Source organism: Pieris napi, chromosome 23 (genome assembly GCF_905475465.1).
Source record: "Pieris napi chromosome 23, ilPieNapi1.2, whole genome shotgun sequence".
In the NCBI taxonomy this organism is placed as follows: domain Eukaryota; kingdom Metazoa; phylum Arthropoda; class Insecta; order Lepidoptera; family Pieridae; genus Pieris; species Pieris napi.
In genome coordinates, this window is record NC_062256.1 from 9,887,854 (window position 1) to 9,901,598 (window position 13,745).

General features: G+C 33.1%; 4 protein-coding genes across 6 annotated transcripts; 1 reads left to right on the forward strand and 3 right to left on the reverse strand.

The window, feature by feature from the left end:
• Positions 1-411: 411 nt before the first annotated feature.
• Positions 412-4,359, reverse strand: LOC125061584 (putative leucine-rich repeat-containing protein DDB_G0290503). Of its 2 annotated transcripts, XM_047667062.1 has the most exons (7): positions 4,194-4,359; positions 3,984-4,028; positions 3,690-3,853; positions 3,230-3,384; positions 1,740-3,138; positions 1,397-1,543; positions 412-640 (listed from the first exon to the last, which is right to left on the reverse strand). In XM_047667062.1, the coding sequence occupies exons 1-7, from the start codon at positions 4,225-4,227 to the stop codon at positions 425-427; spliced, it is 2,160 nt and encodes a 719-aa protein (XP_047523018.1). In that variant the 5' UTR covers positions 4,228-4,359; the 3' UTR covers positions 412-424. The 2 variants fall into 2 exon arrangements, with proteins under 2 accessions (XP_047523018.1, XP_047523019.1); XM_047667063.1 differs by lacking the exon at positions 3,984-4,028 and having other exon boundaries at positions 4,194-4,358.
• Positions 4,360-6,687: 2,328 nt separating this feature from the next.
• Positions 6,688-8,146, reverse strand: LOC125061582 (splicing factor 3A subunit 2). Its single transcript, XM_047667060.1, has 3 exons — positions 7,835-8,146; positions 7,428-7,691; positions 6,688-7,102 (listed from the first exon to the last, which is right to left on the reverse strand). The coding sequence occupies exons 1-3, from the start codon at positions 7,986-7,988 to the stop codon at positions 6,735-6,737; spliced, it is 786 nt and encodes a 261-aa protein (XP_047523016.1). The 5' UTR covers positions 7,989-8,146; the 3' UTR covers positions 6,688-6,734.
• A 938-nt stretch (positions 8,147-9,084) lies between these two features.
• LOC125061237 (40S ribosomal protein S10) lies at positions 9,085-10,691 on the forward strand. 2 transcript variants are annotated; one of them, XM_047666565.1, is made up of 4 exons: positions 9,085-9,236; positions 9,410-9,622; positions 10,087-10,330; positions 10,627-10,691. In XM_047666565.1, the coding sequence occupies exons 2-4, from the start codon at positions 9,423-9,425 to the stop codon at positions 10,660-10,662; spliced, it is 480 nt and encodes a 159-aa protein (XP_047522521.1). In that variant the 5' UTR covers positions 9,085-9,236; positions 9,410-9,422; the 3' UTR covers positions 10,663-10,691. The 2 variants fall into 2 exon arrangements, with proteins under 2 accessions (XP_047522521.1, XP_047522520.1); XM_047666564.1 differs by having other exon boundaries at positions 9,226-9,249.
• A 356-nt stretch (positions 10,692-11,047) lies between these two features.
• On the reverse strand, positions 11,048-13,401 carry LOC125061236 (NADH dehydrogenase [ubiquinone] 1 alpha subcomplex subunit 9, mitochondrial). The gene is made up of 7 exons (XM_047666563.1): positions 13,230-13,401; positions 12,898-13,091; positions 12,602-12,825; positions 12,122-12,325; positions 11,835-11,996; positions 11,538-11,727; positions 11,048-11,288 (listed from the first exon to the last, which is right to left on the reverse strand). The coding sequence occupies exons 1-7, from the start codon at positions 13,273-13,275 to the stop codon at positions 11,109-11,111; spliced, it is 1,200 nt and encodes a 399-aa protein (XP_047522519.1). The 5' UTR covers positions 13,276-13,401; the 3' UTR covers positions 11,048-11,108.
• Between the last annotated feature and the right edge of the window lie 344 nt (positions 13,402-13,745).

Genomic DNA, 13,745 nt, shown 5'->3' on the forward strand with positions numbered 1-13,745 from the left:
TACCTACTATATTTTAACTTGGCCAAAAGTTGTTAAAAAGTTATGTTTTAGTTTTGACATATTGACTATTTAATATAAATAATTACTTGTATTTCGCTTGTTTTCTGATATAAAAAGATGTGAACTCAGACTATGACTTAATAAATTCCTTTAAATATTTCCAGCGCTTTTTGCTATTTCGCTGCCATCAGATACAAACAAAATCTACATTATTTCCAATATTTTCTTCCACCTTTTTTATAAGTTTCTTATCAAAGTAAATAAAATATCAAAACGAATCACCAAATAAATTTAATATAAATTGAACAAAATATTCATGACAAATATTTTTAAATTAAAAAAACATGCTGCAAATAAATAATAAATACAAACAGTAACACAATTTTGTCGTAAAAACAATTTACCAACGAATATCAGATAAAATTTAATGATTTCTCTCTCTAAGTGGAGAAATGATTTGAACATTTTCTTTGCCAATTTTCTGCGATTTGCGAATGGCCAAGGGCGACTTGGGTTTGACTTCCGCGTCCTTCTTCATTTTGTCGAGTAAAGACGTCTGCTTCGCGATGTTCATCGTTAACTCTTCGTTTTCTTGACGAAGAAGGGAGAGTTCGACCACCAGCGATTGTTGATCTTGAATCTGAAAGATGGCCCCAAATGTCAAAATACGGTCGCAATAAAACTTCTGCAACGGACGATGCTAATTTATGAATATTTTAGTCGAGTACTTTATTGAATCTATATTTATTGTGAAGGGTCCTAGGCATTCACTCAATTTTCTTAAAAAGAAATTTTTTTTTTAATGTATACTTCTTTAGGCGCGTTATGAAAAATTGATGAGAGTGAAATTTTACGATGCGCGAGCGCCGTGACACAAAATTAACAGAATGAACTTTTCCACGAGATGATCCGGCATTGGACATAATTTAAAAACAACATTCGAATAATAATAGATTTTATGTTACACTTAAAGTAAGAGATAAATATTTATTTATTCAATTTTTCATATGTAATCTTTGAATGATTATTTAATTGTAAATAATTATTTGCATGCAATCAAAAACTATTTTTAATAATGCCAAAGAAGTATAACTTCTTACGCGCGTACATAAATACACGCACCCTTTTTTTTTTAAGTGGGGCAGAGCCTGGAAATTCTGCCCGCGTCAAAGGTACATAGGTTCTTTTTATTAATTTTTAATTATTTTTATTATTACTATGTAGGTTAAGAAAATTGTAAATACTGTATATTTGATTGTTATGTTTAGTTACATGAATAAAATTAAAAAGTTTTTATTCCAAGAAAACGTTATTTAGAAAAATTTAATTTACCTAGCAAACGATTTCTCTGCAAAACAAATTAAAATGCAAGACAGAAAGGCCGTCCATAAGTTACCTGTTGCTGAAGACAGTGGTTTTCGTTCTCGAGGCGGGTGATTTCGGCGGCCGCTTGACCCAACAAAAGTCGGGACTGTTCGGCGGCCGCGCTCGCCTGACCGGCGTGCTCCGTCGCCAGCTCGCAGAGCATACGCTTCTTCTCCACCTGATTCATTATCAACATTAATAAAACACCTTTGTACTATTCACCGGTTCAAAACGCGTTTTAGCAATTTTGCAATAATACATATTAATTGTAAATATGATAAATCCGTTTTAAAATAAAAAATATTAAATGTGAGTATTCGTATGAGTACATCAATTATTATAACTAACGATATTTAATATTGTGAAAACCTCACCTCATCACGAAGCAATTTGATTTGTGAATTGGATTCCTTCTTGATCAGTTCGACATCTTCGATCAATTCACTCTTGATAGAGCCCAATTCACGATAGGCCTCCTTTTCCACATTCTGTAAACTCTCAATCAGGGTCACGTTGTGTTCCATGATACGATTATGCTCTTTGGCAAGAGCCGCTTTGGATTTCAATATGTTGACTAATGCTTCTTTGTACTCGTTGCATTCCATCACCGCATTGTTTAGAGTATTTTTATACGATGTCAGTTCCTCTTCCAAGACTTCCTTTGAATTTGTCAATGACTGAACCTGATTTTCCAAATGCTCCAATTCGTTGTCAGACTCCCGTAGACGCATGGTCAGCACTTGGACAATGTCGCGCGTCACGGATAACGATAGTTCAAATTTACTCTTCTCCTTCACAGCTTTGTCTACGTCGACTGTCAACCTATTGATTTCATTTTCAAATTCTATCATTTTCAATTTGTTCTCTTCTCTCAGTTCGTCCAATTCTCGGACTGCTTTTAATTTTTCGTTTTTCATTGTTTCATTTTCGTCTTTTATTTTGTCTAACTCTTTTTGTAACGCATTGCACTTCTCTTCAGTCGCAGTTAAATTAGCTTTAAGATTTTTAGCTTCATCGTGCAATTCGTACAGCTCTTTCTGTTGTTGCTCCAGAGACACTTGAATGTTGCTGCTGCGCTCCTCGAACTGTATTTCACACAATTTTAACTTTTCTCGAGTGGCCTCATCAATTTGTTCCAGTTTAGCTTTCATTTCTTTCTCTTTATCAAATAATTTATTTGTCAATTCATCAATTTTCTCATCTTTCTCCTTTGCCAATTCATTTTTAATAGTCTCTATGGCTATATTAAATTTAATTTTTGTGTTTTCCTGGTCCGCTTTGCATTTGCTAATTATACTTTGTTTTTCTTCATCTATTTTGGCTTTGAGTGTCTCTAATTCAAGTTTATATTCCCTTCTAATACTTTCATTTGCTTCCAGGGCTAGGGCATGATGCCCCTTAACCATTTCTAATCTTTGTTTTGTCTCCTCTAAACATGATTCTGTATCAGAAAGTTTCTTTTGTAGATCGGAGCACAAGCTATCTCTTATAGTTATTAATTCCTCGAGAGATGCTAGTTCTATTTGTTTATGATTCACTTCATGGCCTAATAAACTACATTGTTGTTCTAATTCATAAATTTGATTTTTTAAATCATCTGTAGAATTACTTTTCTCTTCATTTTGCAAAGTACAATCATTGAAGTTTTTAATTAGGGATTCTATATTAATATCTCCATTAGACAATTGTTTAATGACTTTTTTCAAACTGGCAGTTTGAATTTTTAGATCTTCAATTTGTTTATTGTATTCTAAAATGGTGTAATCTTTGTTTCTGAAAATGTAAAAAATAAAAAGATAAATTTCAACTCAATAGAAAAGAGTATTATTTATTTTTAATAAATATAATAAATGATTATGCATACCTTATTTCAGCTTCATGAGCCTTTATAAGATCATCTTGGAGCGTTAGGTTGTTAGGAGAATGAGACGCTGTAGTTACTTTTTTGGCAGTTGATTTAGGCAATGCACTTATTTTTTGAGTACTTGTACTTTTTATCATGGACTTTAAGGGTTTTGGCTGAAAGTATTAATATTATTGTTAATCAAAGTTTTGAAAATATTCACTGTCTTCTTAATCTAAAGGAGCACAAAAATGCAAAGTACCATTTCTGTCTGTTCAAATGATTTTATTTTAAGTTTCATATAATGTAAATTGATATAATTTTACATAGATATCCCACTATGGGAGGTAGCTATTTTGTACTTTACATTTAAAAAAAAGGACAATGTTGTAAAAGAAGTTACTGTTTAATGAAAATAATTTAAATATAGATTGAAACTTTACACTTCTCAAACTATATGAACTAATAATTTTCTACTTACAGTCACAAATGATTTAAGGCTCTGTACAGAGCTACATTGTGAATGAGTGTCTGACTGTTTCTTAGGTGTAGAAAGTGGTGTTACTTTGGGCTTGAGTGTTGCAGATTTCTTGACTACTTTTTCTTCTTTTGGTGGTACCAACTTGTGTTGATTCTTCACAGGAGCTAAACAAAAAAACAGAGATTTCACCTACAGGCAGATAAACCTAACTTCATGTAAACAAAAGTTGTTAACTAGTGTTAGTTCTATAGGACGACACATATCCTTTAACCCAGATAGATAAATAGTTCATACCATTGTGTGTAATTTGCCTTTGTTTTAGAATATGTGAAATTATACCTGTAATTGTTTAAGACGATAAAGTAATTCAAACGATGTTCTTGATACACCGGTAAAAATAGATAATTAATAGCAACAGTTAAATTAATCGTTTCATTTGTTTTCAAAAATGTTAAGGAATGGGAATATTTAAAAATTATTTAATTTAACAATAAATTTACTTACCAATTGGTTCAAATCTTTTAGCCTTTGAAAACATATTACACGAGTTCGTAATTGTAACTCATGCACACATGTGAATAATGAAATACAGTTCCAGTTTGGGATTACGCGCGAAACTAAACGTTGAATCCTCGCAGCTCGCGGCCGTTATGCCAGCTGACAGCTGCAATGAAGATTGTATTGAATTATAAAAACCGTTAATTTACGTTTCATTTTACGTTTGTAGACTGTATACCTATGTACAACATAAATATTTATATGTATTATTTTATTAAATACTAGGAATTCTATTTTTTGTAAACTTTTTTATTGTAGAAATGTTAAAAAAAAATTTAATAGAAAGATATAATTTCAAATTAATTAATTGGAATTCGCCAACTAACGAAGTTTTATTACTTGTAACTAATAGGTACAATCCTCTTGGCTTTGCCTTGGCCCTTGATTGATTTCTTGTCTGACGCGTTAAGTATTTATTGTGAAATTTTAAATATACTGAAATATATTTTTTGCGAACGAGAGGAAGTACTAAATTTTTAGAAGCTTGTATCTATATCAAACAACTTTAAAAAGCCTTTACGCTCATGACAATATTAGTGATATGGTATCTGAGTTCTACAAAATTCTTAATAAACAATTTTTTCAATTCCTTAATTATACTTGCTGATAGATTTCGTGTTGTACCCTTGTACCACAATATAAAAGGTAGATATTACTGACATATAAAATTACCGTCTTGTAAAATATATACTTACAGACGGTAGTTTATCTTGCTTTTCCAAGCTCTTTAAATCTGTGTCTGTGTCTGTGATGAACAGCGTGGTTTAAGAAGGGGTCGTTCAACTCCAACAAACTTTTCTTTTGTGACCGAAACATGTCAAAAATTAGATAGTAGGCGTGAGATAGGTACAATATATACTGACTTTAATAAAGGCCAAGATGCCAACGCAACGCCTCTGCTACAGTCAGTCACCCCATTTTGATTCAGAAGCTGTTTGGTTATAAAATTGGAGGCAACAACTGAAATGGTTAAAGTCATATCTTCATAATAGGCCTCAGTCACTAGTTATCGGAGTCGCCGAGCCTACTTCCTACATTGCGCGATCTGGTGTTTGCCATGGATAATATGGGACTCATACTCGAAATTACTTTATTCATATAGGTAACCAAGTACACTTATGAACCTCAACAAAAAAGATTTTAATTTGATTCTAAATTTACATTAGTCAGTTCGCAAGTCAAGGACTTAAAGCGGGCAAGAACCTCCGCCACTCTTTTAAATCGCCAAGTTTTGAATCATACAAATTGTTTGTAAGGCAGAACAGCCATATATATAACTGAAGCAAATCAATCCCAAGGAGTAGGGTCATTGAAATAATCGTCGAATTTATAAAAAAACATTATTGATTAATTTACGTTTAACGAGAGTATGAATTTATTCAGTGATAATTCTTTAACTTAGCTTGGGAGTTTGTTGTAAAAACGAATATAATTTCCATATAAGTCATTTATCTTCTGGAGCCTGGTTGTTCGTACGCTTAGTTGTTCATACAACAAGGCTTCAAGAATATATTGACCAGATATCGAAATTTTGGTGGTATGAAAATTAACGCCGGAGACCGGGAGATCACTTTCTGGTAGGTACACCGATGTGCTGCCTGATCATAATTCATATAGCAAAAGTTCAAAAACAAAGGTCCATAAACGGACTTTTTGGACTAAAACTTCCGCCCTAACTGCCACCAGTTCTTGACCTAAAACTGCAAAACTGATCGCTAGGTGTTTTATTTGAATCTTGCCAGATTTTTCCTCTACTCCATTTTGGAGTGTCTATACGTATGTATTAGCAAACTGCACTAGATAACAAATAAGAGGGTAAAAACTAAGAACAAAGTGACGCAAAGAAAAAACACGAAAACGGGAAAATCAAATGTATCATGGTATTCGAAAAACAAATGCACAGGAAAACAGCTGTAAAAAAATAAACTTGGAATTCCTAACCAATGAGGAGATATTTGGAGGTCAAAGTGCACAGTACGACAAAACGCTAATTTTATAGGTAAACTAAGGACCTAATATGTTTATTATGGAACATAAGATACATGTATCACTTCACAATATATCTCTAGACACATCTATATTGTAGTTGTTATAGTTTTCTACCAAGGAGAATTGTTTGAGGGCCTTTAATTAATTTAATTGAAGTTTTAACGTTTCATGTAGTGTTTTTGGTTTTCATAAAAAAAATTGGGGTTGGATTTGGAATTTTAATCCGAATTTAAAATCAGGATCTGAAAATGAGTTGCGAATCAATCTTTGCTTACTTTTAATACTTTTCAAATAGTGCAGAATGCAATTTGGGATTTTTTATAGTGACTTGTTAATTTGCATTCAGAAAGTAAACTTTGGTAGTTGCCCATAATGGCACTTTTATGTCATATTTAACTTATTTTGGAGGATAAACAAAAGTTCAGTTTTTTAAATTAAAGAAATAAAGTTTATTTATCTCCTTTTATTAAGTAAATCTTACACTAAAGCACATCGATTTTACATAGATGGAGGAGGAGGTGGTACTGGCATTAAGGGTGGTGGTGGTGGAACTCCCATCATTGGTGCACCAGGTGGGGGTGGTAAACGAATCCCATGATTTTCCCACATCTTCGAAGGAGGTGGAGGCAATCTCAATGGCTCCAATTTAAATGCAAATTGCAAGAAAAACTGCTTTGTATCCTTATTCCAATGAGTCCAAAACTTAGAATCATGCTTCTCAACTTCTCGACTAGGCACTTTGAAGGCTATTGTCTCATAAGGCTCTGCCGCAAATAATAAATACTGCCACCTGCGGTCCGGAGGTTCTATTTTTTGTTCATAGGCTGACATAAATCTATGCCTTGGCTGCACACCTTCAGATATTTCTGTAAAAATATATTTTCATTATGGAAGTTTGATAGGTTAATACTAAAGTAAGATTTAAATAACTAAAAGGTCAATAGGTATTCATCTCAGCATGTAACTTGGCCAGATTACGCATAGGAGGGTGGAAATATATAATTGTTCCTTTGTAAGAATAAAACATACTAAGTATGTACTGTCTGCACATATAATAATACTGGCCAAGTTATTCACTATACTGTTCTATTAAAACTGAAACAATGTCACATTACATAAAATTTCAAATGTCTCATGGTTACAGACTAAAATGTTGAGAACAAGAGAACAAATTTGGCTGGAGATATTTACCTGGATAATCAACTTGAAATAGTAAACTTTGCTGTCCATTTTCAGGATCCTTTTGCTTAGTTACTCTATAACCAGGGCGTCCAATTTTTACAAACTTTTTAGGCTCAATCCTCGGTTTCTCTGGGGCCAATTGTTGTGGCGCTTCTTTGGCTTCTTTTGCAGCTCTTCGAGCTAAATTAGCCTGATGTTTCTTTCCTTGTGTATGAGCCAAGTAGCTTCCCTCATTATTATGGAGAGTTAGACAAAGTTTACACTCATAAGAACCTGGATTGAAAAAGATACACTTTTAATCATTTATAAGTTAGCAACATTTGATTAGCCTCTGCAATTTACAAAAGGTAATAGGAATAAGATAACCTCAGGCTCTAGTAAATAGGTTATTTTCATTTTGCCAATAAAATACAAACCTAAATGATTTTTCATAAAATAGGGATCCTTATTTAAGTCGATTGTTTCCAAGGCAAGCTGCCGAAGCCGCTCGCGGCGATCTCTGTTGCTTTCGGACCATGATGCTACGCCACCGCCTCCTGTTTTTCCACCAGGCCGATTTTGAAAATCCATTGATTGTTAGGAATTTCCTACATAGAATTGTAACTATTTAGGTTTACACAATGCTTATCTATCGATTAATAATGGCTTATAATATCAAGCGCTTATACATTAAGGAATATAGAATTTAAATTTTGTTTGTATAGTTCGTCAATATTGACAGTTGACACTTGACAATACATTAACATCATTGTTCACAAAATATAACATACTGACAAGTCTGGTGCAATAGATACCAGCAGATTGGGTCTCAAGCCTCAGGCCCGTAGCAATATCCTGTTTGCACTATCTGGAAACTGAGTTACATGCATTTGTAAATTCACTGGTATTAGCATCACGAGATGCCGCCCACGCTTTAAACCATTCTCACTTTCGACAAAATACGATGACAACCCGCAAAGCATTAAAGTGGTGGGCGGTAGTAGGAACAGTGCTTTGGACCATGCAATGATCCGACGAACCCAGAGAAGGGTCGACGGGCACTTGGTAGTTCTCTGGATGTGAGGTCAACACAAGGCCGTCACTAGCCGGGAAGAATGTTTACGTAAACTTAATACTTGAACGCTCCCTAAAATAAAACAAGACAGACATGTTTTATACCCTTTTTATGAATTTGGATGGCCTTAGAAAATAAAATACGACATATTATTATGCCATAATTTTCTTTTTCCATGTCCCACAAACACTCGTTACTTCTATAAAGTTCAATTAACTTAATATTATCGGTAGCCCCGATGTTAAAAGAATTTTTGTGTAATTTTTGAGAACAATAGTCAATACCGTAGTAATCACTAAACTCGAATGAAAAATCTCGCACTCAAAATGGTTCAAACCGATTTGTACGATACTCGTATGAACATAAAAAAAATGTCATACGAGATCGTGTTTATACTAGTCGAGATTCACGTAAGAAAGAATCTTCTTACTGAAATTTCGAAGTGTAAACAGACGCAGGAAATTATCGCCTGGCGATAAATCACTGGCGAATCTCATATGACAATCTTAGGTGAGAATTTAGTTCTTGCCTGTATGTAAACACTTTGATACGATAATGTTATGGCGATTATTACTGGTGATAGTCGCGAGAAACTAGAACTACTACTACTTTTCTATCTAAATGGGCCTTCAGTTTGCTATACAAGCACGGTTTCTTTGCAAAACACTCAAAGTCAATTGCCATGTCAGTAATGATGTCAAAAATGAATGGTATTGAAAACAAAACGTCTGTCACACTCTTTTACTTGTCAAAAGTTGCGGAAGGTAGTGTTTACGAGTAAATCTAAATTTATTTCGATAATCATTTGCAAACATTTAACTAAAAGATATTTAATTTGGTTTTCAGTGTTAAATAATTCCTTAATTCCATATATTTTTAAGAGTGGTGTCTTTCGTGAATTTCTGGAGATAACCTCTTAAACTTTCGTGTTTTGCAGGTATTGGTTCAAGATGTTGATGCCAAAACAAAACCGTGTCTCTATTTACGAGTACCTCTTTAAAGAGGGTGTTATGGTGGCCAAAAAAGACTACCATGCCCCCAAACACCCGGATCTAGAAAAGATTCCAAACCTCCAAGTTATCAAAGCTATGCAATCCTTAAAATCAAGAGGTTATGTTAAGGAACAGTTTGCATGGAGGCATTTTTACTGGTAAGTGTGCAATATAATTAATTCATGAACGACCTCAAAGACTTCGAAAAATTTTGAGAGCCACTTACGTATTTATAAATTATCATGTTCAATTTTCTTATATATGAGGAGTTATCTTAGTTTAAAGCTCAGACGTTGTTGTTCCAGCTAACCTAAGCTATTTCCTGCTTGTATCAATTATAATCTTTGTATGAAATACGCCTTTCAACAGATATAATTAATGGGCAAACAAAACTTAAATACGTTATTAATTCAGTTATGTTTACATTAATTCAGAAGTTTTGTATGTACCTTAAGATTTGCTAAAACATTAATAAAGAATTATCCAAACCTAGGTAGAGAGAGGAGTAAGATGGAAAAATGACCCTTATTTTATATTTTTTGGCCAGGAAATTACAGTAATATTTTATTATGATTCACAAATAATTGTATCCAGAATGAAAAGTTAACAAATTGATTTTCAGGTACTTGACCAATGAAGGTATTGAGTACCTTAGGATTTTCCTTCATCTGCCACCTGAAATTGTGCCCGCTACCCTTAAGAGATCAGTAAGAACCGAGACAGTCCGGCGTGGAGCTGTGGGCCGTCCTGATGCTCCTGCCAGATCTGCAGAAGACAGATCAGCATACCGTCGTGCACCAACCACACCTGGTGCACCTCATGATAAGAAAGCTGATGTTGGACCTGGCACAGCAGATCTTGAATTTGTAAGTTGGTTCATAATTTGTATGTAGTTAGAATAGAATTCAGAAACAAGGCTTAGTGTAAACTAGGGCCCTGTATACAAAATGTCAATCTGATTAATTTTTGACATATGGGAGACAGACTTAACACTAAGTATTGTTTCTCAATCTTAAGTCTTAAGCCTTAAATACTATCACTAAAATATGTGTCCATCATTGTTTGTTTGTATGATAAATCACATAAAAATGCCTAAAACAAATACTGTCCTTTATAACTTGTATTATACAGGTAATAAATAAACTTTCCTATATTGTTTCAGAGAGGAGGATATGGACGCGGCAGGCCTACACCCTAAAATAAGTTTAATAAAATTGTAACATAACATTTTGTTTTTTTATTTAAATCTCTATAGTAAGCCATGTCGATATTTGGTGTATGTAAGAGTTACAAATTTTTAGATTTGATTCCCGTAAATTGGAAAAAATTACTTAGGAAAGTGTAGGCCTTCCAGTTTTCACACTGAATAACTTTTAAAGAATATTGTGTAGAATATATAATTTTAACATATTTCCATTGTCAGAAATTAGAGAAATTAAAAAAAACCAGCTTAATTTTTTCTATATTACTTTGAGTTTTGCTGAAAGGTTTTAATTAAACATTCAGTAATAGTAATTCCAGTAAGGCATAAGAATTCAATATGTGTTATTTTAAAGTTATAAGGATTGCACAAAAACTAAAAATGAAAACAGAAATAATTTATTGAAACTCCATCTACATATTTAAATGTTACTACTGTTCAGATTAAGCTGTGTACACAGGTGGTGGTGGTGGAGTAGGGAACTCTCCAATTTGGTCAATGTAGTACTGGTGGGCCCTGTATGGCTTCAGTTCCCATGGTACTTGATCTTCCATGTGCGTAAGAGTAACACCAAGGTCTTCTAATGTTGGTAAATTCATGTCCACAACATCTGTAGTGCATTCCTTAAAAAAAAATGTGGAGAAATTATGGGTTTCTTATTTTACCCCTTTTCTTAGGTAGAAACATAGTTCTCATTAAAATATGTTAACCATAAAAATTTAAATCAAACTACAACTGGACCATTTAAACATCCTTGTCCTTGATGACCGTGACTGCTGCAGAAGTTTCGAAACATTTAATTTCTGAGTTAATAGCTACATTTATTTTTAATTAAATATCAAAAGAAGTGATCTTCTCATTTTAAATGTTACCTTTTCAAGACCTTCCCAATGCAGACCACCAAATGGATATGCAGGTGATAACTTATTGGCTACCATTACTTTTAGTGGGAAAAGGATTGGGTCATATTTCATGTCATAATGCTTAAATCCCCAGCTTTCATCTTTACGCATCAATTGGAAGAACCAGACCACTAGATCTTTCCAAAGATATCTCTTTGGCCTAAAAATAAATGTTTATTTATATGTATAATTTTTTTTGCTATCATAACAATCTAACAGCTCACTGTAAATTAGTAAACTTGTATGTTAATTTTAAAATATTCATACCCAACACCTTGGTAGACCTTGCATCTAGTAACAGGATCACGAGCAGCATTGACAATAGCCTGGGCTATATCAGACACAAAAACAGGCTGTTTAACAGTAGCCTCACCATTCTTGTATAGAGGCAATAATTGGGAGTGACGTCTCCAAACAGATGCAATACTCCTGGAATAATAATAAGCTTAAATACAACTAATAAAAATTCTTGCACAATTATCTAACTTAAAATTAAAATATAGCCATTGGTTTCATTCCAGATATTTTTTCAATTTATAAGTTACAATACATACTTTAGGAACCTGTCCTCCGAGCCATAGATATCAGAAGCACGAATTACAGTTGCAGTTGGAAACTCTTCTTTCACAGCACATTCACCCATAAACTTACTGATCTTGAATAATGATGGGCTTTTCATAACAAGAGGCTTAGGGTTGCGTTCAGCATTTAGGTATGAAAGGTGAATAAACCTTTCAACACCCATTTCACGGCTGATTCTATAACAAATTTTGTTTTAAGATCTTAAGCAAAAATTTGTAAAGATATAATAATTATTATTTAATTTATTACAACAGCCTAGTTAGAAATTATAAGACTATCAAGAGCAACTTCCAGTTTATATAAGCTGGATATGTTAAAAAAAGTTATTTAAAAGCTGTGTTTATTTATTTAATTTAAATATGTTTATAGATATATTGAAAAACTAAGTATTGTAAAGGTTATATTATAATTTAAAAGATTAATTTATTTAAAAAATGAGTTTAAAGACAAACCTTGCAATACGCCTGGCACCTTCAACATGCACATCATTGTATTTGAAGTTCTTAGTTTCATAGTCTCTACCAACAAGATTGATAACCACATTGGAATATTGTACAGCTCTGGCAATAGATTCATCATCACGAATATCAAAAGGTGTAAAAAGAACCTGACCAAGGTCTCCACAAACTTTTAATCTAGCTGCATCATAAAAATCACCCCTGTATGGCAAAATCATCTAAAAAAGAGGAATCAAGGTGTGTTTTTGGTTTTTATATTATTTATATACATTGAAACAACTATACCATACTTGAGTGCCAATCTTGCCTAATTTGTTACACACATAGCGACCCACAAACCCGGTACAACCAAACACTGTGGCTACAATACCGTTGAAGCTACTTCGGCCACCAGTACCTCTCTTAATAGCAGCAAGGTTAGTTTTAGCATCGGAACTGTATGATGACGATTTGATGTAAATGATGCTAACTGCTCCGTTTTTACCTACAAAAATATATTAATTAGTGTGAATAGGTAAAACTTTTAGTATTATTATTATTTATTAAATTTGGCTTTACGTCAAATTATGTAAGATCAAATAAGTATCTCGGGAATCATTATATATGAAAAAAAAATACTTACACAGGAGTTTGGATACCGATGGGCCTTTTAATGCCAATGAAGTCATTTTGAGGCTTAAATTGTGGTATTTCCTTTCAAATTATTTCGTCGATTTAATCAATATTCAGTTTAAATTCATTACAAAACTTGAAAAAAATAACTACTATTACAGTAGTTTTGTCAGTGTCAAAACCAGATGATCAGTTGTCATTTGTCAGTACAAAAATTAGTTATGCGATAATCAATTGTCTTTGTCCGTAGTTAATTTTCAATTTTATTTTATTTAATGGGTCAACTCAGTATTCCAGCGATTTTGGAGCCGCTATAAACAAGGAGGAAGTCAATAGGCGCTAATTGAAGATTTAAATGGGTACTTATCGTAATCACTACCGAAAATCCCTAAAAGTTTGATATATTTTGTGGACTAAACTTACTTGATACTTGTTTTTTTTTACATTGATAGTAACTGTGTGCGTTTTCCAATTACAGAGCATAATGCGTCTCAGTGCCGCACAATGCCGCATTTTGCTGAAGCTT